Source organism: Ochlerotatus camptorhynchus, unplaced genomic scaffold (assembly GCF_037179485.1).
Source record: "Ochlerotatus camptorhynchus isolate MF236.1 unplaced genomic scaffold, CSIRO-AGI_Acam_v1.1 ptg000036l, whole genome shotgun sequence".
In the NCBI taxonomy this organism is placed as follows: domain Eukaryota; kingdom Metazoa; phylum Arthropoda; class Insecta; order Diptera; family Culicidae; genus Ochlerotatus; species Ochlerotatus camptorhynchus.
Genome location: NW_027040527.1, coordinates 3,330,263 through 3,355,537, shown reverse-complemented (window position 1 = coordinate 3,355,537; position 25,275 = coordinate 3,330,263). Strand labels below are relative to the sequence as shown.

Genomic DNA, 25,275 nt, shown 5'->3' with positions numbered 1-25,275 from the left:
GTTTATGAGAAGTCCATGTATTTTAAAGCAGAACCGAGATCTTCATTAGGGTTGAGAATTTTAGGGAAGCTCCGAGAACATCAAGACAGATCAGAGAATTAAAGGGCAGTTCAAAAAATTTCAAGGAAATTTCAGAAACCGGAATTTCCGGAAACTTCTGTTTGCTCAGAGAAAATTTCTGGAACGCAATAAAAATTATATGAACATCCGGAAAATGTGAGAGTATTTCAAGGGTGTTATATCATGGAAATTTCAAGATCTAAAAAAAATCGAAAGTTTCGCTAAGTTTATTAAAGAACATCAACGAAGTTCCATTAATTGAAAAAAGGCGAGAACTTATAGCAAGCACCGATGTTTTTTAAAAAATTCCAGGGAACTTCTAAGAAATTTAGATATTTTTAGATTGTTTCATTATATTCAGTGAAGTTCCGAGTACTTCGAGGACGATCAGATAACATCAGAAAAATCCCTTTAACTTAAGGAAATTTGTAGCGACTTACAAAGAGTTCATTAGAATTATGGGATATTCCGTGAATTCTATGATTAATCACAAAACTTAAGAAGCTTCAGGGAATTATAAATATATATCAGAAAATTTACCGGAACATTTGATCAATTTAGAGAAATTAAGCAATCATAGAAAACTTCTTGCAGGGTAAATTAGTGATTTAAGGCAAAGCTCCGTGACCGTTTATAAGCTTTATAAAACTTAAGGAAAATTGTATAACTTGAGGGCAATTAAATCAATTCCAGTAAAATGGTGGATTCTTTAAAAAAAAAAAAAAAACCAAGGCAGGCAGTCAAGAGAATTTTATGGAAATTGAGAAATATGTTGGGCAGTTTTAAAAACATCAGGAAACTCTAGACCAAGAAGTTAAGAAGAAGCTATGAATTAGTGTCCATAATTTGAACTTCAGACAAATCCTGAGAACTTCAGTGAAAATTTTAGAACTATTTTAATTATTTCACTGCGGAAGCCTAAAGAGGTTCCTGAAATTTCAGAATAACTTCGAAAACTTCACAGAAGTACAGAGATCTTCAGAAACATTTCGAGAACTTTATAAAAGTCTCGGAAAGATCCGAAAATTTCAGGAACTTTTATGGACATTTCGGGAGCGTCTCAAATAAGTTTAGTAAAGCCCCAAAAACAAAGGGAATTTCAGGAGAATTCAGTTCCATTAGTTTCCTAAATTAGCGGGAAATTTCAAGAAGTTCCCAGATTTTCAGAAAACTTTAGAGATGTTAAGAAAATTATTGTGGTTTTCACATAAGTCCAAAAGTTCACGCAAGCTTAAACATTTTTAGAACAGTTCAATTAAATTCATTGTAATACAACAAGCTTCATGAGAACTGCAAACTATTTCGAGAAGTTTCGAGAACTTCGAGAAAGATATTGATCTCGCTAATAAAGCTCTAAACAAAAAAAAAACTTCAAGAAAGAGCACAGATATTCCAGAGCAGGGAAATTACATCAATTTTAAAAAAAAAAGTTTCGAGAAATTCAATGAATTTTTAAAACTTTAGAGAAGATTCATGATCGTTAAGAAAATTGTGGAAACTTTAGGAAGTCCGAAAAAGTTTAGAGAAGTTAAAAAAATGATGAGAAGTAATGCGAGTATCAGGCTAGTTTCTCAAACTACAAAAGAACTTCAAGGCAGCTTAATTAAATTCAGAAATATTTTGGGAACTTTCAAGTAGTTATGAAGACCTTAGAATAGTCCATTCCATATTCAACGGAGATTTCTCATTAAAATTCGCTTGGAGTTTACTATCCTAGGCTTAGGCTTCACATGAAGTCTTAAATTCCTCAGAAGTACCATGAAAGCAGATTGCAGTTGATTTTTTCCTCATTTTCCTTAGAAATTATAATAAAATTCAATGAGCCTTAAAACTGAGCAAGGAATTTGAATACAGATTTTTTTTAATTTCTTGAAGAATTGGCCACTTCCTCGGGGGCACCGGATCATTTCCGGGATGCCCAATGTGACCGTGGACGGTCGGCATAGCTGCCATTTGTCCAATTACATCATTTGAGAGAAGAAAAAAACATGATGTTCATCGTGTGTATACTTATTACAGAACAGTAATGCCGAATGCCGACCAAAAGTGACCCCAACGGAAACCGGAATAACTCCAGAACCATGTATTAATCCAAATGTTTCCAGATGGATTCAAAAATTTCAATAGATTCCCGGCAAAATGCGACATGGTGTGAAGAAAAAGATTGAGAAATTATGTTTTTAGAGCTAATTGAATTTTGAAATCTATGCAAATTTAGACGTTAGGCAGTTATAGCTTATTTCGAACTTTACAAAATATTGGCTCATTCAAGCAATTGTAATCAAATAATGAGAAAGGCATGACTGAGTTCTCATCTTTGCTCTGGAAAAAAACCGCCAATTTGTGAGGTTTTGAGAGGATGTAAACAAAGGTATGAAAATTAATATTTGTCAAGTAAAATAACTTGAAAATTGAAAGTGATTGACTCCGCACCACTCAGTTTTAAAGTAGTTATAATTTGGATTTCTTAAGTTTTCTGAATATTTTTCAACAGACTTGCTTCAAAACTAGCTTGATAACTGTGAGCCAATTCTCATTCTTCAACATTACTACAGAGTAGATACACCCAACAACCATTGCAAGCTAAATTAGACCTTGTTCAGGCAAACATATGCTTCTTCAGCTTAAAAATGGCTTATTCAGCTTTTAATCAGCTCAAATTGTTTGTTGGGCAGTGCTTCTACCAGGCATTCCTAAAGCTCCATCAAGAGTCATAAATAAGCTGAGCTCCAGCATATTTTGATGATGATATATTTGGCTCTCACGGAGTTATACTTCATGCTCAAGCTGGACTCTTGCCAACCTGCATCGCTGAGAAGGATGCGGAGCTCGTCCTCGGGTGTACATCGACTTGCGTACCGAGCAGAAATTTTAACTTTGTGATGCGCTCGCGCAGTAAACTTGGAGCTTCGTGATGAATTCGTAGAGAGCTTGGCTCTGATGGCATGAATGAGTGATTTTGTATTGTATTCGGGAAAAAAGTGCACAACCAAGAAATTAAAAAAAAAATGAAACGTATGCATGTATTCCGTAACTCCTAAGTGTGCAATTGTATTCGTAGGGTAACTGTCTATATTCTCGGCAAACGCTCCTATTTTAGGCAAATCAGAATAGCTCTCGTGTGTGTAAACTGAATCACGATTTCGGCATTTCAACTGTCTCGTCATCGTATAGCGGATCATTTCTTGTGTTGAAAACTAAAATCGCAGTTGAGATTAGAGAGATATTGGACTATGCCGGTAGAGTCGGTAGACGTAGAGTCAGAGATAGAAACTTCTACGCGTTCTATCATGTATGAGTTGCACATTGCAAATGTAATGCTATGCTGAATTTTTAAGCAGAGTAAATACATTTTTTCACCAGCGGATTATTTAAAATGTTAATTGACGAACGCGTAATAATTATACTACCTATAATTATCACGCGTTCATTGAATAACGTTTCAATTGAGATTGATTTAAATTTCTTTTCAAATTGAAGTTTGAAATTTTTTTCTCACAAGATTTATACTTTAATTTACCATCTGCTGAATCTTCTAACTTACTGAAGAACAGAGCCGTACCAAAATTAGATTTGTGTTTCTGCGACATCTTGCAACCAACTGAAGGTTATGAATCAATCGATTCAGACTCCACCTGATTTAAACAATTGAAATAGGCGGAACAACCAATTCCTCGAAAAACAAAGCACATCCAAACAATCTAACACCATCATCTGATAGAGCAAACTTCCTTTATCGAATGGCAATTTCAGTTTACGTGGTAGTGTTTTGATTCTCGAGAATTTTGTGTTTAGAGCCATTGCTTACGTTGGGTTATTCCGCCTATTTTGGTCCAGAACGATTTCCGAGCTACCGTGTGTGCAGCGAGGGTAGCAAATTGAATGAATGAACATGTTAAAAGGCAACAGGAAAAGGGATAATCCATAAACGAAATAATTAGTGCTTTTACTAGTTTTTCCCTCGTACATTCTAAGTCAGAAATATAACTCATAAAGCACTTAGTGGGAAAAAACGATCAAAGATTTTTGTGACTGAATTTGAGTAACCCCAAAAGTGGTCCCCAAGTTAAAAAAAACACCAGTCTCTCAAAATGTTACGTTCTCTGGGGATGGTCCTATAGTCCATTGAATTTATTGTTGTGTATCATAATATTGAATGGAAGAACCGTGCATCAATCAAAGGCCGTGCGTGCTCTCTCCGAATGCATAACGAAGCTCACCGTTTCACCGAGTCCATCCCGAAGTTCAAAATGTTGTTTGGTAAGCAGAGCCGATGTAAATCACTCCTCACCCAAGAACGAACCCCGTAACACTCATCGTGATGCGTGTTTGTCGAAGTCCAGCTTGAGCATCAATCTGAGCTCGAGCTCTTTTGCGCTCTTTGGATTTGACATCATTGCTATTTATATGTGAGGGATGGGCTAGCTCACGATGAATGAGCAACTATACGGCATAATCTGAGTTCGAGGAGTTTAGGCAAACCTGCTTTCTACACATAATTTGAGATCGCTGGGACAAACTATCATCATATTCCTCAACTCTTTTTTAACATGCGATGTTCACTTTTCATGACGATGTAGTACGATTCGTCGAATAAAAGAATCGTCATTTTAATTTTTTAAAATCAGTTATTTTCCCGATGAAACATCAAAACTTCTTCCGTCGCATTAGATGCTAAAAAGTAGCTTCTTTCTCCACACTGTGTGTCAAAAACAGGACATTTTACCTTGTTTTGGTTGACTTTTTTTTCTCAAAGCACGAACAATTTATCGTCAATGATGACATTCTATAAGCTACGACCAACAAAAAGCCATGAGAATTAAAACATTTGGATCACCCTTTCCCCTTTCGCAACGAACCGGTCCGGCACAACTTAACCCTCACACGCATCGGATTCCCCACGCATCGCCATATTGCCGCCAAGTTTCGGGTTTGCTTTCCCTTACTTTGTTTTTGACCAATAACAATAAAAGATAATTCTAATCTCTCTTTTTGATATTCTAGCTGCTCAAAAAAAGATACCATTTTGACCGTAGTAGACTAACGCATAGAAATCTGTTTTTATCTTCCTCTCTTTTTGGGCCGGGTCTTACCACCCGCATCCTTCTAAAAAAAAATCCGACACCGATCATCGCCCTAACGCTCTCACCCATACCAAACATGCCGTGTTGTGTTACTAACATCATCTAAAATCAACCCTCGCGCGCCTTGTTGGTTGGCTCGCGCGGTTTGGCCCGGGGGCGGAACACCATTCTTCCCTAATACATGTAGGTGTGGATGTGCGGTGGCACTCTGGAAATAGCACCCTGTTCCCGGGTAGGCCACGTTTTCCGCAAATCAACGCCGTACTCCTTCCCGGGCGGTACATCGCAGATCGTTAACAAAAATAACGCCCGTCTGGCGGAAGTGTGGCTCGACGGTTGGAGTGAATTTTACTACAATATTAACCCAGGTCTAGATGATAGTACTTTTTTTTCCTACGTAGTAGACAAAAATCATTGGTTTTGCTTTGTGGTTTGCTTTTAGATTTAGTCTCCTGTTTCCCCTATACATGGTGCATGTTTTGTGTTTGCTTCTGTACTTTTGACTTTTCCGGTAATCCGCTTTTGGGAATATTGCTTTATGCGAAGGCATTATTCACATCAGACCACCACCACCACCACCACCATCCGGAGCCACTCGTCTGAGTATCGTTGTAAAATATCGCTCCTCAAAGTTCAATATAAATACAAATTCAACTACACCCCTTCCCAAGCATCCAACTTCACAAACAACAAATCCCTTGGAATCCTTGCATCGATCCTCATACTCTGGTGAATGATGACTTTCAATACGGTTCGTTACACATTGGGGCGGGATTTATGTGTGCACTCTATTCATATTTTCGGGGGACAAATGCTGCATGGTTGGGTGAATTTGTTTTGGCATCGAGATTGCTGGTGGATTCGGTTGAACAGAAATGTGGTTTCATAAACCTGTGGTGCATCGGTAGAAAAATATACATCAAAATCAAAAATGAATTAATCTCATGATAACAGCTGCATGTATACAACTTTCCTTTCTCTGGTTTTGTTTACTCACATATGGAGAATAAAAAATCCTAGCGGAAAAAAATATTTGAATAACCCACTACTCACCCACTCTACTGAATATGGACTGTTTGCACCGACGGAGACTGCACTCGAAAAATCGCATACACGTACTCGTACACATATATCGAAGGACATTTCACGTTTTCACTTTTAGTCGCACGGATTTTACTTAGTTTATTTTTCAAATAAGTTTTGTTTTTTTTTTTCTTTCTAGCACAAGCATTCAATTCAATTCAAAGTAATAATTTATTTCAGTGCACTCCATGAATACAAAAACACAACTATGGCGACTGTTTGAATGAATGGTTTGTTTCATAAAATGGGAAATATGTTTCGTAAAATTTAATTTAGGTTTAGGCCATAACTTTTTGCATTTACATGAACCATTTTATCTCCTTTTATTTATAAATCAAATAGCCATTTTTATAGATCAACCCGAAAATATTGATGTATCAATCAGGCTGTTAAGTTTCAGCTTTTTATCTGCATCAATAGAACATTTTCACTTAAGTTAAGGATCTTTGCATTTTTTTTAGGATTTCAGGTAATTATGCATTTTTTTAGGATTATGATCATTAATTATTGACTGTCTATTATACTCAAATTGGGTCTATAAATGGATGCAACTTCGTCCTATCGAAGATGAACTTCGATCTGCAAAAGTTCGGCGTGTTAAATCGCGCTTCTTTTTCGCTCCTTATCGTTCATACACCGAAGTAAAAAAATCACCCAAATTAGAGTTATTTTGACTCATTTTTGGGTAAACATAAAAAAAACCTAATTTTGGGTAAATGATCGAAAAGACTGCAGTGGGTATATTTGATCAATAAGAAAAACCTATTTTAGTGTAAAATTAACCCAACGGTAGGGTTGAGCGCTACTTCGTCGTAATCGTCCATTTCCGCAATCGTTCCATAGAGCAGAAAACATCAGTATAATCAATGATTTCACCGTGCACAAATCAGTAATACGTTTGTACCGGTGCGTTAGTTCACAAGCTACAACACAAAGCCTAGTAGAGCGTATTGTGTGAATATTTACACGCATTGTTCTAAAAAAAAAAAGAAGCGCTCCTAGCAAACATGCTTTTTCTACCTTCATCCGTAAGACGAAGAAAATCCAATGGCGTTGCAATGCGTTTGGACGGAATTGAAACTCGTAGGACGAATTTGGAATCAAGAAGCAGTGTTAGATTTTTAACAATATCTCAACAATGTGTGGCTCTTTATCAAATTCAACGGTATTTAATGAAAGGGGAATACATTTAGAACTCATCTTTGATAGAAATATTTCATTTATTGTTAAAACCCGTTCAAGAAAGAGGGGTAAAGCATGGGTTGTCCTTAGTAGGACGGAAATTAGATCAAAAACCCTAGGTAATTTTACCGGAAAACAAATGATTAAAGAAAAGGGACGTTCGCAGTATAACGAGCACGTAATTATTCCGAATGCTAAAAATAAAGAACAATAAAATCCGTGAAGACAACAACAAATTTATTATCATGCATTTGTCAACAATTTTTTTTCCAAAATTAGCTACACGGAACTTTTTAAGACCTGGAAAATCGATTTTTTTTTCTCATTCATTGAACGCTACTACCGCTCTGTTGCTTCTACGGCACACCGGGGTCACCAGAAAGAACCAGATCAACAGTTGTGGTGGAAGCTGCAAGTACTGGATATCTGAAAAAAAAGAATGCGAAGGAAACGAAATTAATTATTGATGTGCTGCTTCACTGATGCTTTGGATTCGCGACTCACCAGGCTACGTCACTGTAAGGCAATACACGTAGAGTTCGGAATCGAGCAACCGATGGCCTCGAAGGAACCGGCTCACGGGGGAATAACGGAACAGATGGCGTTAGAAAAACTTCCGGCATCGAACGCGGTGAACTTCATTCGAAGGGAGCAAAATCACAAATGGCGTTGTCGTGGAAGTAAAATACACTGGCATTTTATTTTCATTCAACGCAAGCTTTATATTAAGTTACTCAGCGTTGAGTAAATTTAGGGCCACAAATTTTCCGTTTTGGTTTTACTCATCTTTAGGTAATATACGTATTACTCAACCGGTGAGTTAAAATTAACCATCATAACACATTGATTTTTACCCAATGAGATACTACAAGGGTTTTACTTAATTTTGGGTTGTTTGAACTCAAGCTTTGGGTAATTTTCATTTTCTGTGATACGTAACCACATTGTTGACGTCACTTTCACTTCTCGCGTAAGAACTGATGAGGATGAAATAGTGTTTTCTTTCCGGTTGATCCAGAAATCATGATGCTTTTAGAAGCCAATAAAAGCCAAATAAATCATCTCATGACTCAAGAGCAAATTTTCATTATGTCGAAAGTAACTTTTGCACCGATCCGAGAAAAATATAGTTTTGTTTTGATGGCCGAAAAGTTATTCCTATTTCCAATTAAACACATATAATCTCATAGTGATAGCATTGTTCAACATATTAAGCAGGGTTTTAATCGTACAAAGTACTTTGACTATATGTTTAGTATTACTTCTGCGTGATGTCAACGACTTACATAGTTGAAGATGCTAATTTCAAATAACAGACTAAAGTGGTAATTTTTATACGATAGATGAGGAGATGAAAGCATAGAATTGATAGTTCCGTTAAAGTACGGCAGTGTGAAAATTGCATATAGAGAGTAGAAAGTGAGCAAGGACAACTTTAGGAAGGTACAAATCGGTTTGATCATCTCTCTTTACCAAACTCCCCCGTTGGAGAGGGATGGTGAGGGGTATTCCCCCCGCCACAACTGGCAAACCACTTTAGTCTGTTATTTGAAATTAGCATCTTCAACTATGTAATTCGTTGGCTTCACGCAGAAGTAATACTAAATATATAGTCAAAGTACATAACTCTGGATGGTAGCATACCATCAATTACTGTCATTGGTCGAAAGGTACAGTAGCAGCACCTACACTACCCGTGTCCCTCGAGATCTTCAAGTCGACGATGACAGGAGCACATACCGTGGTAGAGGTAACAATAGCTGCAATTTTCAAACCTACGACTGGATGCCTTCCTTCATAAAACAACTTAAGTGCGGTAAAAATCGATAGAACTGTTTCAAACACATCGTCGGGACTTGAGCGTGTCGGTGATCATCTCTTTTTGCCAGTGGTGGTGGAGGGGAATACCCCTCACCATCCCTCTCCAACGGGGGAGTTTGGTAAAGAGAGAAACCGATTTTTACCTTCCTAAAGATGTCCTTGCTCGCTTTCTACTTTCTATATGCTATTTGCACACTGCCGTACTCTAACAGAACTATCAATTCTATGCTTTCATCTCCTCATCTATCGTATAAAAATTACCACTTTAGTCTGTTATTTGAAATTAGCATCTTCAACTACATACAAAGCAGATCGCTAGCTTTCATGCTAAAAAATACTGATTTTTGAGTCAAAAGTTAGTATACGTCGTTTGGTGGCCCTATAATGTTACTTAAGTCAAACTGTATTTACCAGAATATTCGGGAGATTTATCAATCACGGCTCCTTACGTGCAGCCCATTCATCATTTTAGGACCACCGAAATCATCTTAGCAACAAACAGTTCGATTTATTCACTTTAATAATCAGAAAGCGAAACGACGAATGTACACTTTTAACGGGCTTCTCTGCTCTGCTAGCCAACTTTGGCATGTTGCAACTATGTTTTCTTATGATCAATTGAGCTGAAATTTTGACACAGAACTGCAAGTATGCTGAATTTTGCTTGTACGTAATATCAAATTATTGAAAGCGCTTGCCGGAAATTGACGGGCTGATTGAAAATGGCCAATAAAAAAGCACATTTATAATTCGAAATTTCCGAAGTGTTATAGTTTTAATATTTTCAACCATATTGCCAATAAACGAAAGCGTGCTTAAGAAAGTTATTTACGATATGGTCAAAAATTTACGAAATTTACGTCACTATACCCCAAAATATAGTTTCCATACAACAGTTCTAGAAATTGTTTTTATAATGTGGCTACTTTATCGATCAATCCAGATTATCCGAAGAACCAGGATATGGCCACTTTACACCAAAATTTAAATTATTTTATTAAATTCGTTTTGATCTCATGATTCTGAACAAACATAAAAAAATCGCAAGGTTCTAGGACAATTTTTATAATGTGACCACTTTATCGGTTAAATCCAGATTATCCGGAGAACCAGAATATGGTTACTATACCCCAAAATATAGTTTCCATATTAAATACGCTTTGATCACTTGATTCTGAACAACATAGAAAAAATCACAAGGTTCTAGGACATTTTTTATAATGTGGCCACTTTATCGGTCGTTCCGGATCCTCCTTTAGGCCAGTAAAGTTTTCACTGAGGGCGTATGTGGTGTCTTTACACCATATAAAGGGTGATACGGTCAAAATTTGGTCAATATCAACTTGACGTATTTCTTTCAATTTTGCATTTAAAAAACCTGAACACCCCTCATTTTGAAGGTGTGTGTGTGTAGAATGTTGCTCCTATTTTGATTTTGGAATTCACTCTTCAGTTGTCAAAATGCCGTCCAAGCAAGAAGAGCAGCGTATCAAAATTTTGCTCGCGCATCGCGAAAATCCGAGCTACTCGCACGCAAAGTTGGCAAAATCGCTAAAAGTTGCCAAATCAACCGTTACAAATGTAATTAAAGTGTTTGGGGAACGTTTGTCGACAGCCAGGAAGTCTGGATCGGGGGGAAATCGAAAACCGGAAGCCGCTGAGACGACAAAGAGAGTTGCCGGTAGTTTCAAGCGAAACCCTAACCTCTCTCTCCGAGATGCCGCAAATAAGCTGGGTGTATCGTCTACAACCGTGCATCGAGCCAAAAAACGAGCCGGACTATCGACTTACAAGAAGGTAGTGACTCCAAATCGCGATGATAAACAAAATACGACGGCCAAAGCGCGATCCCGGAGGCTGTACACGACGATGCTGACGAAGTTTGACTGCGTGGTAATGGACGACGAAACCTACGTCAAAGCCGACTACAAGCAGCTTCCGGGACAGGAGTTTTATACGGCAAAAGGAAGGGGAAAGGTAGCAGATGTTTTCAAGCACATGAAACTGTCAAAGTTCGCAAAGAAATATCTGGTTTGGCAAGCCATCTGTACCTGTGGCTTGAAAAGCAGCATTTTCATAGCTTCCGGGACTGTCAACCAAGAAATTTACGTGAAAGAGTGTTTGAATAAACGTCTGCTGCCTTTCCTGAAGAAACACGGTTGTTCCGTACTGTTTTGGCCGGATTTGGCATCTTGCCATTACGGTAAAAAGGCCATGGAGTGGTACGCCGCCAACAACGTGCAGGTGGTTCCCAAGGACAAGAACCCTCCCAACACGCCAGAGCTCCGCCCAATTGAGAAATACTGGGATATTGTCAAGCGGAACCTAAAGAAGACCAAAAAAACTGCTAAGGGCGAGCAGCAGTTCAAGGCAAACTGGCTTTCTGTGGCGAAGAAGGTGGACAAGGTGGCTGTACAAAATCTGATGGCAGGGGTCAAGCGTAAGGCCCGGCAATTCGGATTTGGAAAAGCGTAAGCCTAACTGAATATTTTTCCTGAATTTTATACTAATTGAACTTGAAAAAGAAATTTAATTTGATTTTTTAAATAAACGATTTCACCGATTTACACGCGTTTTCCCTTGACCAAATTTTGACCGTATCACCCTTTATACTTAGTACTATCAATTTTCAGTAATATACGTTAAGTAAAGTGTAAAATTATGTCGATAGATAGTGGCATTTCCTACTTTACCGGGAACTTGACTTGATCCCGGCCTTCAATCTCGGTACGCAAAAGTCTCCGGCCAATGATTCAGCAGAGTTTTTCCTTTGAGAATATGTATAACATGTTGACTGAAACCGTTTGGCAGCCGAGATATTCAATTTAGTCGCGGTTTTGTAAATTTTTGCCCAGTGTGCACTGTATAGTGTTATGGCTGGAGCATCGATTCACACTGATAGCTCGATTTTGTTTACCTTTGCTACTTTCGACATAATGAAAATTTGCTCTTGAACTGTCAAGTCAAGTGATATCAAGCCGAACGATGCCTTAGCTCCTAAGTAACATTGACAGATTCTTTTTGTAGATTTTCTCTTTGCATTCCCACGGCCATGTATAGAATAGACACTTCCAGCTATTTTCAACACATATGGGGAAATGGCTCTAATGTTGGCCTACGGATGTAAGATTGGGCCCATCGCTAAAATTCTGCTATTTATGAATTTTCTCTAGATGGACGCGTCATTGGAACGGTACTTATGGATATTTTTTGTCGCTATTGAAAATTTAGTCGATTGCTGAATTTATGTTAGGCCCAAATTAGGGGCATTTAGGCCGACATTACATCCATTTCCACTAGGTCAATAAAAGAAGCTATTATCTAGCATCGAATACGGCAAACACGTCAAGAAACAGTTTTGTAGCCAAGTTATAATTAAAAGAGAAAGTCGACGAAAAGAATCGATCAATGGAACCTCTAGGGCCTACTGTACTGGTCTACTTGATAGTTTTTCGAAGGTCCTGCTCGGTAAATGCATCTGACTCATATTTGAATCCGGCTCACTTAAATTTTCAAAAACGTAGTTCGCTCATGGAATGAGTAAATGTTTACTCAAATGTGAGTACATGTCACTCAAATATGAGGGACATTTACTCACATTTGAAAAAAAATTACTCATTCTGTGAGTGACATACGTTTTTGCAAATTTGATTGAATTCTTCTCAAATATGAGTCATTTTCATTTGCCGTGAAGTTTGTTTTAACGGCAGGATTGACTGCAAGCATTTCTAAACAACCCAAATTTGAGTACGATCTACTCATATCCGTCAAAAGTAGGGCTACCATCAATTGAGTAAACAAAGTTGGAACTGACAAGATGACAAATGAACAACATCGTTCGAATTCAGGTCGATGTTTTTCAGTCCTCATCTTGTCAGTTCCAACTTTGTTTACTCAATTTGGGGTACCCTACTATGAGTAGATCCTAGTCAAATTTGGTCCGTGTCGACCCGTCCTTTCACGCGAAGATTAACATTTTGTCTGCGGGATTTTTCAGTTGAATGAAAGGATAAGAAGCGATCCGCTATGTTTCACGAAATTCGACATTTGCTTATGGGATTTCCCAATAGAAGTGAACAGCTGCAGAGTTGTCGTCAACGCGAATGGTTTCACCAATACCAAAACAAAGTTATCTAATAAAGTTTCTAGGCCATAATTAGCGTTAAATCTTTTAAATTTACATTAAGAGTGAAAAGTGTGATATTGATTTAGCTAGCATGTTACAAAAGGGTAAGTCCTTTCAATTTATGAAACTAACAAGTTTTTTGATGACCAGCGCAGTGTAGATTTTCGTTATTGTAATAATACGGCAAGATTATAGCCCCTAACCCCTAACCAGGGATGGCAAATCATTTACATTTATTTCGTGCATTCATTTACATTCATTTGCCTATAACTTTCTTCATCAACAGAATTCCGTACAATAGTGTTTGAAGCTTTTGTAGGTTTTGATATTAGCTACATCTTTTGTAAACAACTCAAATTTGTATCTCTTATGCATGATGAATCAGAGCGATAAGAACCCACCATTGTTTTTCAGTGAATGTAAATTGCATTCACTGAAAAACAATAACATGTTCTGCCAGTTCTATTTCATCATGCATAAGAGATTCAGATTTTAGTTACTAACAAAAGTTGTAGTTAATATCAAAAGATACAAAAAATTCATACATTATTTAACGGTATTCTGTTGATGAAAAAAGATAGAGGCAAATGAATGTAAATGAATGCACGAAATGAATGTAAATGATTTTCCATCCCTGACCCTAACTATGGAAATCGAAAAATAGGAAAATTTCACTAAACTTTTAAATAGAGCAATCAAAGTTCTAAATGTGTCCCAAAAATAGGCTATTCCTTTACGGATTACAATTTCATAGCAAATGTGGTACCGTAAAATGGGGTATCTATGATAATGCGGGTAACATTGATAGTAGAATATAATGATTTAATTTACTCTCTGTACTATTTCCGAATTGAAAACACTGGTCCCATTTTGTAGCTTAGGGTATTACCTTTGTAAAATTTCAACATCAGCTTTTGTAAACAATGCATTTGATCGTCAATTTGACGTAACTGATAGCTCGTCCACGCACACTAACATCACTGTCAAGTAGGGGAAAGTTTCCCCTATCTCATGGTAGTGTTAACATGCATGGGCGAGCTACCAGTTACGTCAAATCAACGATCAAATGCATTGTTTACAAAAGCTGATACGTCACTTCGAAAAAGTAATCGAGATTTGGTTTTACATTTCAATCGGTTAGCCTTTGGCTCTTCAACTTTGCTCTAGTTAATTGGTTATTCTAAAGTGATGATTGCGTTTAGCGATAATTTACAGGATACATTCTTGTTTCCGTTTGAATTTAAAAATTTGATAACCTACCTACTTGAGCACAGAAACCTAGCTAACTACTTGAACTAGGTTACCTAATCACGAATGATCTGGTGGTTTTATCGCAGACAGGCGGCTCTGAATCTCCAGCGTGGAAGTCTTTCGCTCCTCGAGCGTTTGAAGACCGGCCAGGTGGTGAATCTCAGAATTTCGAGTTCGCGTGGACTGTTAAGGATCATTCTGAGGATCTTGTTTTGGATCCTCTGAAGCTTTAGGTGGTGGCACACAATTCTCCCAGATTGGCATACCATACTCAATAACCGGCAGAATGATCTGCTTGTGGACAGCAAGCTTGTTTTTGAGGGACAGGGTGGACTTCCTGTTCATCAGAGGGTAGAGCGACCTGATTAAGATGTTACACTTGGTGGATGTCTTGTCCACATGAGATAGGAATAGCATTTTGCTATCTAATGGTGAAACCTAGGTATACTACTTCACTCGACCATTAAATGGGAGTGCTATCAAGCTGGATCTTGAAGTTAGCAGGTGGAACAAGCCGAGGTGAATTCGAATGTGGAAACAGAATGATTTGTGTTTTAACTGCATTGATACAAATCTTATTACCTTTGATATTGTATAGAGTTTTATATAGTATCTTGTACATAGTTTCCTAATATCCGAAAAAATACGATTTTCTTGTTTTTTCGTCTGATTGAAAAGGCACTCGAACAATCACTGATAGCCATCACAAATTAAATGTTGTCTTCATATTGCTTATGTTGTTTCTGATTAAATAGGGCACCGAGACCCTTACATTACAACAAAGCATCAGGAACGGCGATCCATTGTGCACGGCAAATGATGCTATTCAAATGAAACGTCTTCCTGGCAGCAATTTTACTATGTTTTTGAACCCGAAACAAGCATACATCGTATTTTACTGAAAATACCACTATTTGCTAGTTCCTAGTTTCTATATTGATACCTAGTGTTTAGTGATATTCTACGTTCTCTAATGCTGAAAAAATCATATAAAAGGGAACCTGTAATTTAATCCATGATATTCTGCTCAGTACGCAAAAACGGTTGCTACTAGGCCACCTAGATATTTTCTTTACAAACAAATCATACAAGCCCAGTGACATGAAGCTATTCAAATGGAATCTATTTATTAAATCATGTGGTCGTGCATGTAAGATGAAAAGGAAGCACCTCTTTGGTGTGAAGGAGCCTGGGATGGAACCCATGATCTTCTCCTCAGTCATCAATAACGGTTGCCAGTAGGCCACCGAGCTCCTCACGACCACTACGACCGTTACAAACACCTTGACCGTATATTGGTATCACCGCTCAAATCCGGCGACGACGACTACTGTCCATTCACCTCAAATGTCGCTCATGTCTTAACCATAGCCTGTTTCGTTCTAAAGCCCAATTAACCGCACCACCGTGCATTATTTTTCTGTCTCAACGCGTCCCAAACGTCAATACAACAAATATATAGCAACCATGAGTATTTCCCTTACAAACATCGAAGGACCAGTTCAGCTTCAGACTACAACCAAACGAGCGCAATTTTATGGGTGCGAATATAGCACTTATTACAAAAGTAAGAGTCAAATTATTTTCATTAATTACATTGTGTATATTACTTAAAAATTTGCCTGACATGTCACTGTTGTCATCAAATAAAATAAAATGCTGAAATAAATTCATTTTAAATATTATACAAATTTTCATTTGGTTTACCCCTCGTGATGGTAAACAAATACATTGGTAGCCTTTTGGCCACAGAGGTGCTTTCATCGCTAAAAATTCGGTTCGCCAGCTAAGCGAAAGAGTGGATCATATTGTTAATATAATATATTTGCTTTTACTTCAGGTGTTTCTGTTTCACTTTTCTAATTTTGTCGAAAATTGAGGAGCAAAACTATCCAATCGAAGTTAATCAAGCGCGAGAACTCAACCTTAAGTAATATCATGACTACCTACTTCTGAGTACAATTTATTACATTTTGGGGTGAAGGGGAGTTGAAAATTCCCAACGAAATGGCTGCACACCAAAAACGACGTACCCATTTTGTAGGTTGCAAATCCATGTTGATGAATGGGTACAATTGAACACAAATGAAAAAAAAATGAGTTTGTGGGTAATAGTTACCCATTTACTTAGCTAAACATGAATTTTCATCCCAAAAAATGGGTACCTCGTTTTCAGCGTGCAGTGCTTTTACATACTGTTGGCAGTATGACTTATGAAAAGGACTTAATTGTGGATGATTTTCTTCTTTCCATGTACGTCATTTAAGTACGCTCGCTAATATGCATTTTCCAGTATAATGCATAGTTGACAAGTGCTTTCAAAACCTCAAGGCTTAGTTTTTTTTTTTCAAATTGCTAGGCATGCCTTTGTCTGAAATAAATATGAGGGAAATGGCTTTAATGTTGGCTTCTAAGACCCATCGATACAAATCCCATGTTTTTCAATTTTTCGTAGAACAATGCGTCACATGGAAAATACGAATAGATTTTTTTTTGATTGTTAGTGAAACATTATCAAAAAACTTTCCTTCTCAATGTATGTATGATGATGCATGATAGTGGTCTAGCACCCATTGTAACACGGCAACTAAGTCCGGTAGCAGTCGAATATCTTCTCTGTTTATCTTGATCAAGCTTAATAACCTCTGATCGTCCTCAACATGTCGCTGTATGAAGGGCCAAAAACGGATTGGGTGGATCGATAGGCAACCCGAGCAAAGTCTGAGATCAAATTGAAATCTAATTTGATGTTGTGATTTCGCTGATAATGATTACAAAGGCTGTCGTTGTGGTCGTTTTAACGGTTATCAAAATTGAGAGCAAAAAATCTTCCTGTGACATCACATTGAAAACTATTTCTGCTATTAGTGAGAGCAAAATGAAAACTCAATTTCATATTCATTTTTCCTGTTGATAACAAAACAAGTATTCAATTTGATGTTATGCTAAGGCAATGAAAACAAACCTGCAACAACATAATTTTGAAGAGCAAATGTACAGCAAAATGAAAACAAAATTAGGTATCAAATTTGTCAATTGCGTACACTGAAATGAAATTATGGTTTCAGTTTGATGTTGATATCAAAACTTAACTTCAATTTACTGTCATTTTGATGCTGGACTTTGCTCGGGAAAGTCGCCTATACGCATTTACGGGACAGTAAAGAATCTCCTTCCTGCAAAATGATTGCACAATTGGTTAAAGAGACGAGCCCCCAAACAGGAATATGCTCCAATGAGTGGGGTGAAGAGGCCACCCTTTATCCACCCAATGTTTTCAACTGGGAGTTGGCATTCCCACTCTCCCCGTCCAAATCGCTTCAATCGGGTGCCCTTCCCTTCCAATATATATATATATATATATATATATATATATATATATATATATATATATATGAGCAATAATAAAAATTAAATGATGATCTTGAGTTCCTAGTTGCGTCTTAGAAAACCGTAACACCAGTGTGGAAAACAGAAAGTGTCTCCGGGTATTTTCTTAACGAGCATCACACCATCGAGCCTATCGCATGTGCTCCATTTTGCAGCTCTCCTTTCACTTTTAGTTTGTTAACTGACTTTGGAAAAGATATAGATATATACATTATTAGCAATGCTGTGATATAACCACAACGGGATGGCAGTTCAGAATGATTCAACGGATGTGAAATTAGGGAACACTTAAATTTAACATGATTTAAAGTATTTCAATGCAACAATAAATGTGTTGACTAACAATTAACACATATATCAATATGTTATCTAAACAAATTAACGCACCTTTTAAAGTGATTTTCACATAATAATGTCCAGTGTCATCACTTACTCACACATGAAATCTGCCTCGACCAACCTGGCAGAACGCGCCCTAGCCTTCACTGAACCAAAGGGCAGGGTCTTTCTCAATTTATGTATGGATCCAATATTAGGAACCAAGGAATCAAAAATATCTCCAAACGACAAAATGACAAACGATCAACGAGCGGAACGATAACGCTTTGTCAGAAATGGAAAGCAATAACCATGACAAACCGCTCCTGCAGCACAGCTCGCTCGGGCTGGCTAGTAGAAGTTAACTACCAAAATTGTTGTTAACGAAGTAATGTCGAAGATGATACACTTTTTTTATATAATGCGTTTATTTTTCCAGGCTCATTTGCTGTAGCTTTGTGGATCCAATATTCATTGATTAGATTACAAAATTACTTAAAACTAACGTTAGTAAAGCGGGCGCCGATTACTCGCGGCTATCTCGAGGATAGGGGTAACAAATTGTAACAAATGGATGGTAGGGTAGGGATTGTGAACACAAGGTTTGGAGAGCAATGTGCTTTTGATCTCGAACTAAGCGACACTCTGATGAAAAAGACAAACATGGGAGTACACCGATGGGCAGCTAGCAACTTGGGAGAACACAAGATGACACTAACTAAAAAATCCTCAGATCTATCCGTTTTAAAAAAGATGATACACTTGTGTTAATAGGATTTTTTTCGTTATGTATTTTCCCGATTCCGCGACCAGACTATGTCCTCAACCATGTATATTGCAACGAAGCAGGCAAGCAATATATCATTATCCTTCTACAACTCCGATTGAGCTGTGTTGCAAATAGAGTTTGTCGTGGTAGTCGTAGCAAGCGTTTTGTCTTTATCGTTGGTTGCTTTATGTGTTCGGATTCGCTGTTAGGGACACTAAGGCCGACATTAATTGTAATATTTTCTATAAGAAAAAAGCCTAAACGTACCTATCCCGAGATTTGTGTGGCATCCTATCCCTTCTTACGTGAGACATCCTATTTGGTTATACTTATCTGACATACTAGATTAAGTTTTACGGTGAACTGAATTCAATTTGAAGTGTGTTCGATCCTACCAGCAGCTCCTACAGTAAAATACCACCAAGAAGACCGTTTACCAAATCCCACCGGGGAATATGCGTCCTGTGAAAAGCTCAGCCTCATTGTCGTTGCTGCACTTGAGCAGCTTAGCACAGTTGTTGTCACCGTCATTTATCGTTGTCTTCCGTTTTGTTACCACATTTACCTATCTAGGAACGTTAGTCGTCCTGCCATACAGTTCATCCGACTCCCCTATGCACTGTCCTCGACACGACGCACGGTCGTCACCTGCTGGACATCGTTACGAACCCGTACGATGTGGTCCATCAATCACAGAGCTTAACTCTTAGAGCACCAAGCCAAAATTACATGTTTCCCTAGATTTGCAATATCTTTGGTAATTTTTAACGAATTTCTGATGTTCTTATCTTGTTGGTAAGGATATGAATGCCCTTGTTCAATTGGTCATGTCACACAGTGGTTGATACGATTGTTAGTTCAATATGTTCTCTTTGCATATTTTTCTATGAAAGCTCATAAAAATATCTAGTAGAATTCTACAAAGTCGAATTGTGAATTGTGTGGTTTACGCACATTAGAAAACGGATAATATAATCCGAGATTTTGAAAAAAGTATAGAGCTCATTTTTTAGATTGGTGCTCACAGAGTTAACACAACCGTTCAATCGACTGGTTTGCAGCAGGCAGACACAGATTGGGAACGTGCCTAACAAGAGTGACACATTTTCCTCCGCAATGAACAAGGTGCTTCTGGCTGTGGCGCCCATCAAGTGAATTGGAAAATAAGCACCAGATGAAGAGGAAAAATCCTCAAAAATAGATTTTTGGAAGCACTCTTGCGGAATGAGTGCCTATGTCGTACTTCAACTGCGGAAAAAAAATATTGTTGCGGAAATGATTTCGCTGTTAGCGATTGTCGATTCCAGAGAAATTACAGTTTAAAATGTAATTTTCACCTTTCCAACGAACAGAACGTTACGAACGCAGAAGTAAAATTGAATCACGGTTTTAACTAACTCGCTTCGTGAAACCGTGCCAAAAGCGTGCTCACCTTTCCCACACCATCCAAGTGTTGGTATACGTACTACTACGAAGTACCCACTCTGAACCCGAGTCTTCCATGCTTCAAAAGACGTGATGGGCTTGGAAAAATAATTTGATTTCCTCATCTTATCGCAAAGGCGGCAGTTTGGGCGAATGGGTGGGTATTAAACACACACAACACCGCACCGTGGGAAGTAAAGCAAGACAAAACAGATTGAGCATGACATGAGCGGCCCCGGAGGCTGCAGATGCTCTGCAGTCCTATCACAACCGACGATGACGATGGATGGGCGAACAGACGGACGAAACATCAAGGATCCACACCTCTCCTTGGAGTCTGAGGAGCAGCGTGTTGAATGGGATTTTTCTTGATAAATTATTTATCTACATTTTCATTTCAATCCATTTTCGTGCTCCGAAAATAGATGGTCCGATTTAGCCGTTTTCGGGCGGTGCGATTGCAGTGCAAGGGAAGCAGGACGAAGTCCGTTCCTAGTTGCTACTGGGCCGGCAAAGTAATCTAATGGCCTCTGATACTTATCGGTTGGGAGGCAAGGGTCACAGGCGGTGCCCACGGCTTCGATGCTCTTAAAGTTTAACGAGGGGGCATTTAGCTAGTATACCAACTGAAAACGGATAGGAAATGGGCTTTGCAGTAAAATGAGTGGATGCTAAATTGCCGATTGGATCTAAGCGGACTGAGCTGGGAGATAATCCTTTATGGCATTTGTTGTTTGGGTCATTTTCAGAACTGGAACTGGAGTTAGCTAGATAAATAAAACCTTGTGTCTTGAATGATGATTGATATCAATGATAAAGGTTAGGAGCAGATGTAGACAGTGCAGCGTGCTGTCAACAATGTCAATTGACGTAAGATATTGGTCCAGCACTGATTTTCACTTCCGACACTGATATTCGTAGTTAGCATGATATCAGACGGTACGGCTTTAACATTACTATCCATATGAATATTTATCACTAGGGAAAAGATGAAAATCTTACTTTTTTCTGAATAAATCACTTTTTTGTATAATCGTTGTATTGTTTGAGTATAATTAATGGGTTTTCCAAATATCGGTACTCGATTAGCTGGCGTAAATAAGAAAAGTTTGCGGCAAAACGTTAAATATCATTTGACCTTTTACGATGCCAATGTCATTTGCGCACTGTGTGACACTCTGCAAGGAAATGCTAGATTTTTTTTGCAGTATTGAATAAGAGATACGAGTAATCTGTAATAAATGACCGGATATTAGACCTCATACATAGACATATGACATATGACAATCGGATGACGGAAAAAATACTAATGGCTAATACAGGCATTTGAGGATTGACCCCCTCCCATCTATGGTTAAACCAAAGATTCACAAACCATTAAACGAAATGAAGGAGATTATCTCGGCTGAAGGATCCCCCACTCATAAGCTTGCCAAAAAGGCTAGTAAAGATTTTCAAAATATGCCTAACCCCTTTGCCAATCGCTCAGTTAACAGCACTCAGGAATTCGCAAATCAACTTCAGGCATCAGGCGAAGATGAAGTCATGGTTTCATTTGATGTCACAGCACTTTTCCGAGTGTACCAGTAAAGGAAGGCATCTGCCTTTTAAAGGACTGGCTTCTGAAGCAACGTGAGGATTCTGCTTGGAAAAACAAAGTCTCAAGTTTACAGCTTACTCGTCTTTGTATGGAAGAAATTTATTTCATTTTCAAATGAAATTTTCATCAACAAAATAAAAGTGGGGCAATCCGATTTCCCCATTTTTATTTGAACTGTTCATGGCTAGAAAAAAAAAATCTGGGTGATATGAATATGTTGCTGTTTGGATTCAACGCACGATATTACATAAGGATCGTAGAAACATTGAAGTTAATTTTATTTTTTACTTTTAAGGTGTTTCGCTGTGAGATCCTTATTCTCGTAACCACTTCGAAACTTTAAGTGCACAAATATCAGCTTCCTCGAAACGAATCACATTGAAACTGTTACTTCACGTTGGCTGTACCGCAGCATACATGAAGTAGCAATTTCAGGTGAATTAATGCTCCACCCATCCTATGGATCGGATCGGAGGAGATCGGTCCACTACGTTGTCCGATGCAAAAATGAGCTTCGGTGCGACATCGTTCTTAATGTAAAGCTCATCCACCTGCCCGATATCATCCGATTGACTCTCGACAAATTATGCTCATAGATCGATGAAATAAGCTATTATCTAGCTTCTAATATGACACAAATGACAAGATAACCCATGTTATTAACGAAAGAGAAGGTCGATGAAGAGAATCTATCAATATTACTTAGGACTTTATGCATTATTCAGCTTGAAATGAGAAAGCAAGAATTTTAGAAAAACCGTCAGTCGGATCGGATGATATCGTGTAGGTGCGGGTTGAGCTTAATGCAAAAACAGCTCGTTGAAGAAATGCGGCTGCTTCCACCCCACCGCTGGTTATCAAGATGATCCACTCATCACGCAATCCCTGCACGACACCAGAGGGAAAAATTCCACCTTTTACCGTTGACTTGCTGCTGGTACCTACTACTCACCACGCCGTCCGAAGCGAAAATTAACGGAGGCACGACAGCAGCGCTCTTTTATAACTTTTCAGGTTCAAGCAGAACGATGTGCAACCCAGTAGTACTCAATTATGACGACTGGGTTTGGGGAATTCCATGCAAACAGTATTTGTACATTTTTCAAAAGTTCGAAAATTGGAAAAGTATTTATTCAAGCAGATTCGTAGAGTTATTTCCTATCGATTGGTGTAATTGAGTTTCAATTTCATCTATAAGCGCTCAAAACCTAACAACTTTTCGTGACGGTCGAAATTTTAGACTTTAGATTTTTATCCTGTCTACCCTGCAAACTCAGGCGAGTATGTTAGCGATTCCGAGCTTTCGGTACCTGATGTCCTTTCGATTTCTAGTTCCCATGATTGCTCCTCGAATGGTCTCCGGATCTACTACCAAAACGTGCGTGGGCTGAGGACTATAGTCGACTTGTTTTTCCTGGCTGTTGCGGAGGCCGAATATGATTTGATTGTGCTGACCGAAACGTGGCTGGACGACCGAATTTACTCATCGCAACTTTTCGGATCACTCTATTCCGTCTTCAGAACTGACCGGTCTGCCGTAAACAGTCAAAAATCGCGCGGTGGCGGAGTCCTGATTGCTGCATCTACGAGACTAGCCAGCTACGTAAGTCTTGTCGTAGAACTTCCACAAAGCAAGCTTAGTGTAGGCGCAATCTACCTGCCTCCCGACCGCAAAAACGACTGCACGATCATCCGTGAGCATGTTTAATCGTTAGGCTCAATTTCGTCACAATTAAGTCCCTGCTCTCCCGCTTTCGTATTTGGTGACTACAATCAAGCTGGTCTGCAGTGGCGCTTTACAGACAGTGGCACACCATTAATTGATCCACTGCTTTCGCATATGCCGGTTGCTTGCTGTGCTCTTTTGGGCGGTTTTAACTTTTACGGGTTCACACAAGTGAATACTTTTCCGAACCGAAATGGACGTTTGCTAGATCTTGTCTTGGCAAATGATTCCGCACTACCGGCAGAGATGCCAGATTTTTTTCTATGCAATTCCGTAGACTTATTCAAATCTACGGATTTCTACGGATTTTTTTAGAGGGAGGTGATATATTTTATTAGTTCTAAGGTGATATTTTACGTTAAATGATAAATCGATGAAAGAACTTTTGAAAAAAATACTAGGGACAGCCCTCTGGGGTTGTACACAATGGTGACGTCGGACTACGTGGTCTTATATAATAAATGTTATTTGTTAACTGCAGCAGGACTTGTGTTTTGTGTAGGAATAGAAATTTGAGCGGGGTTCTCTCTGTTTATACTCTTTAGTATGACTATGATTGCCCTGAAAAGAAGCTTTTGATATGAATTTTAGTTGGGAAATGTTCAGAAATTTAACTCTTTTGGAAAATCTTGGTGGCCCTGAAAAGGGCCGATAGTAGAACAGGCATGAATACCATGATATTGTTGCACCTGTAGTTTTTGGCATACTTTCACTGATTGCTTCCCGGGGATCCTTGTTCAACCATTGCAAGATGTGCGTGTGAGGACTTCCACGGTGCTGAAATTCAATCGTGTCAACCAGCTTGTTGAAGTACACGCAGCACGTGACTGGATCATCATTCATCAGAGTTGCTCTTTGTAGTGCAGTCAATTCCTGGATAGGATCTGTTAAGTCATTGCCATTGTGTCCTTCTGACAATCGATGTAGGAGATTCAACAAATGGGGCCACTTCATCTCACTTGCACTGAGTGTGATGAACATCGTAGGCTTTCCCAATTGTCGTATCATGGTGAACAAATTTCTCTTCCTTTGTTGCCAATACTGTACTGAATTCGGTACTGATTTGAGGACGGATAGATTTTGCTAAATGCACTGCTCCATGAATAAGGCGGTCCTTAAGGTCCACGTGTAATGTTTGCGGTTGCCGTGTACTTAAAAGTACATTGCAAGCCTTCGGAAACTCTAAGCCGGAGAATTTTCATTGTCATATACAACAAATGTGGTTTGGCCACACGCCTGTCTTGACGACGAGTTTCACTGGATGCCATCATGAAATATGTCACCCAAACCCCTGGCATGAATTTCCGCAGATGGCCGAAACAAATGGCAGGAAAAGAGGAACCCTGTTTTGCGCGGGAGCGATCTCCAGGCATTTGTTCTGATACCAAAGGAGCGTTTCCTGTTGCCCAAGCAGCAATTCTGTCTCATTATCCACGGCAA

The 25,275-nt window shown here is 38.6% G+C and overlaps 1 protein-coding gene across 4 annotated transcripts in view; it reads left to right on the top strand.

Moving 5' to 3' along the window:
- Pgant5 (polypeptide N-acetylgalactosaminyltransferase 5) overlaps positions 1 to 25,275 on the top strand; it is a 279,794-nt gene that overhangs the window by 233,049 nt on the left and 21,470 nt on the right. Inside the window, exon 9 of one of the 4 annotated variants that reach the window (XM_065232889.1) lies at positions 5,332 to 5,512. The exons of the other annotated variants lie outside the window; for them this stretch is intronic. Within the exon in view, the coding sequence (XP_065088961.1) occupies positions 5,332 to 5,512 (181 nt within the window). The remainder of the gene's footprint in view (positions 1 to 5,331; positions 5,513 to 25,275) is intronic. 4 annotated transcript variants of the gene reach the window in all.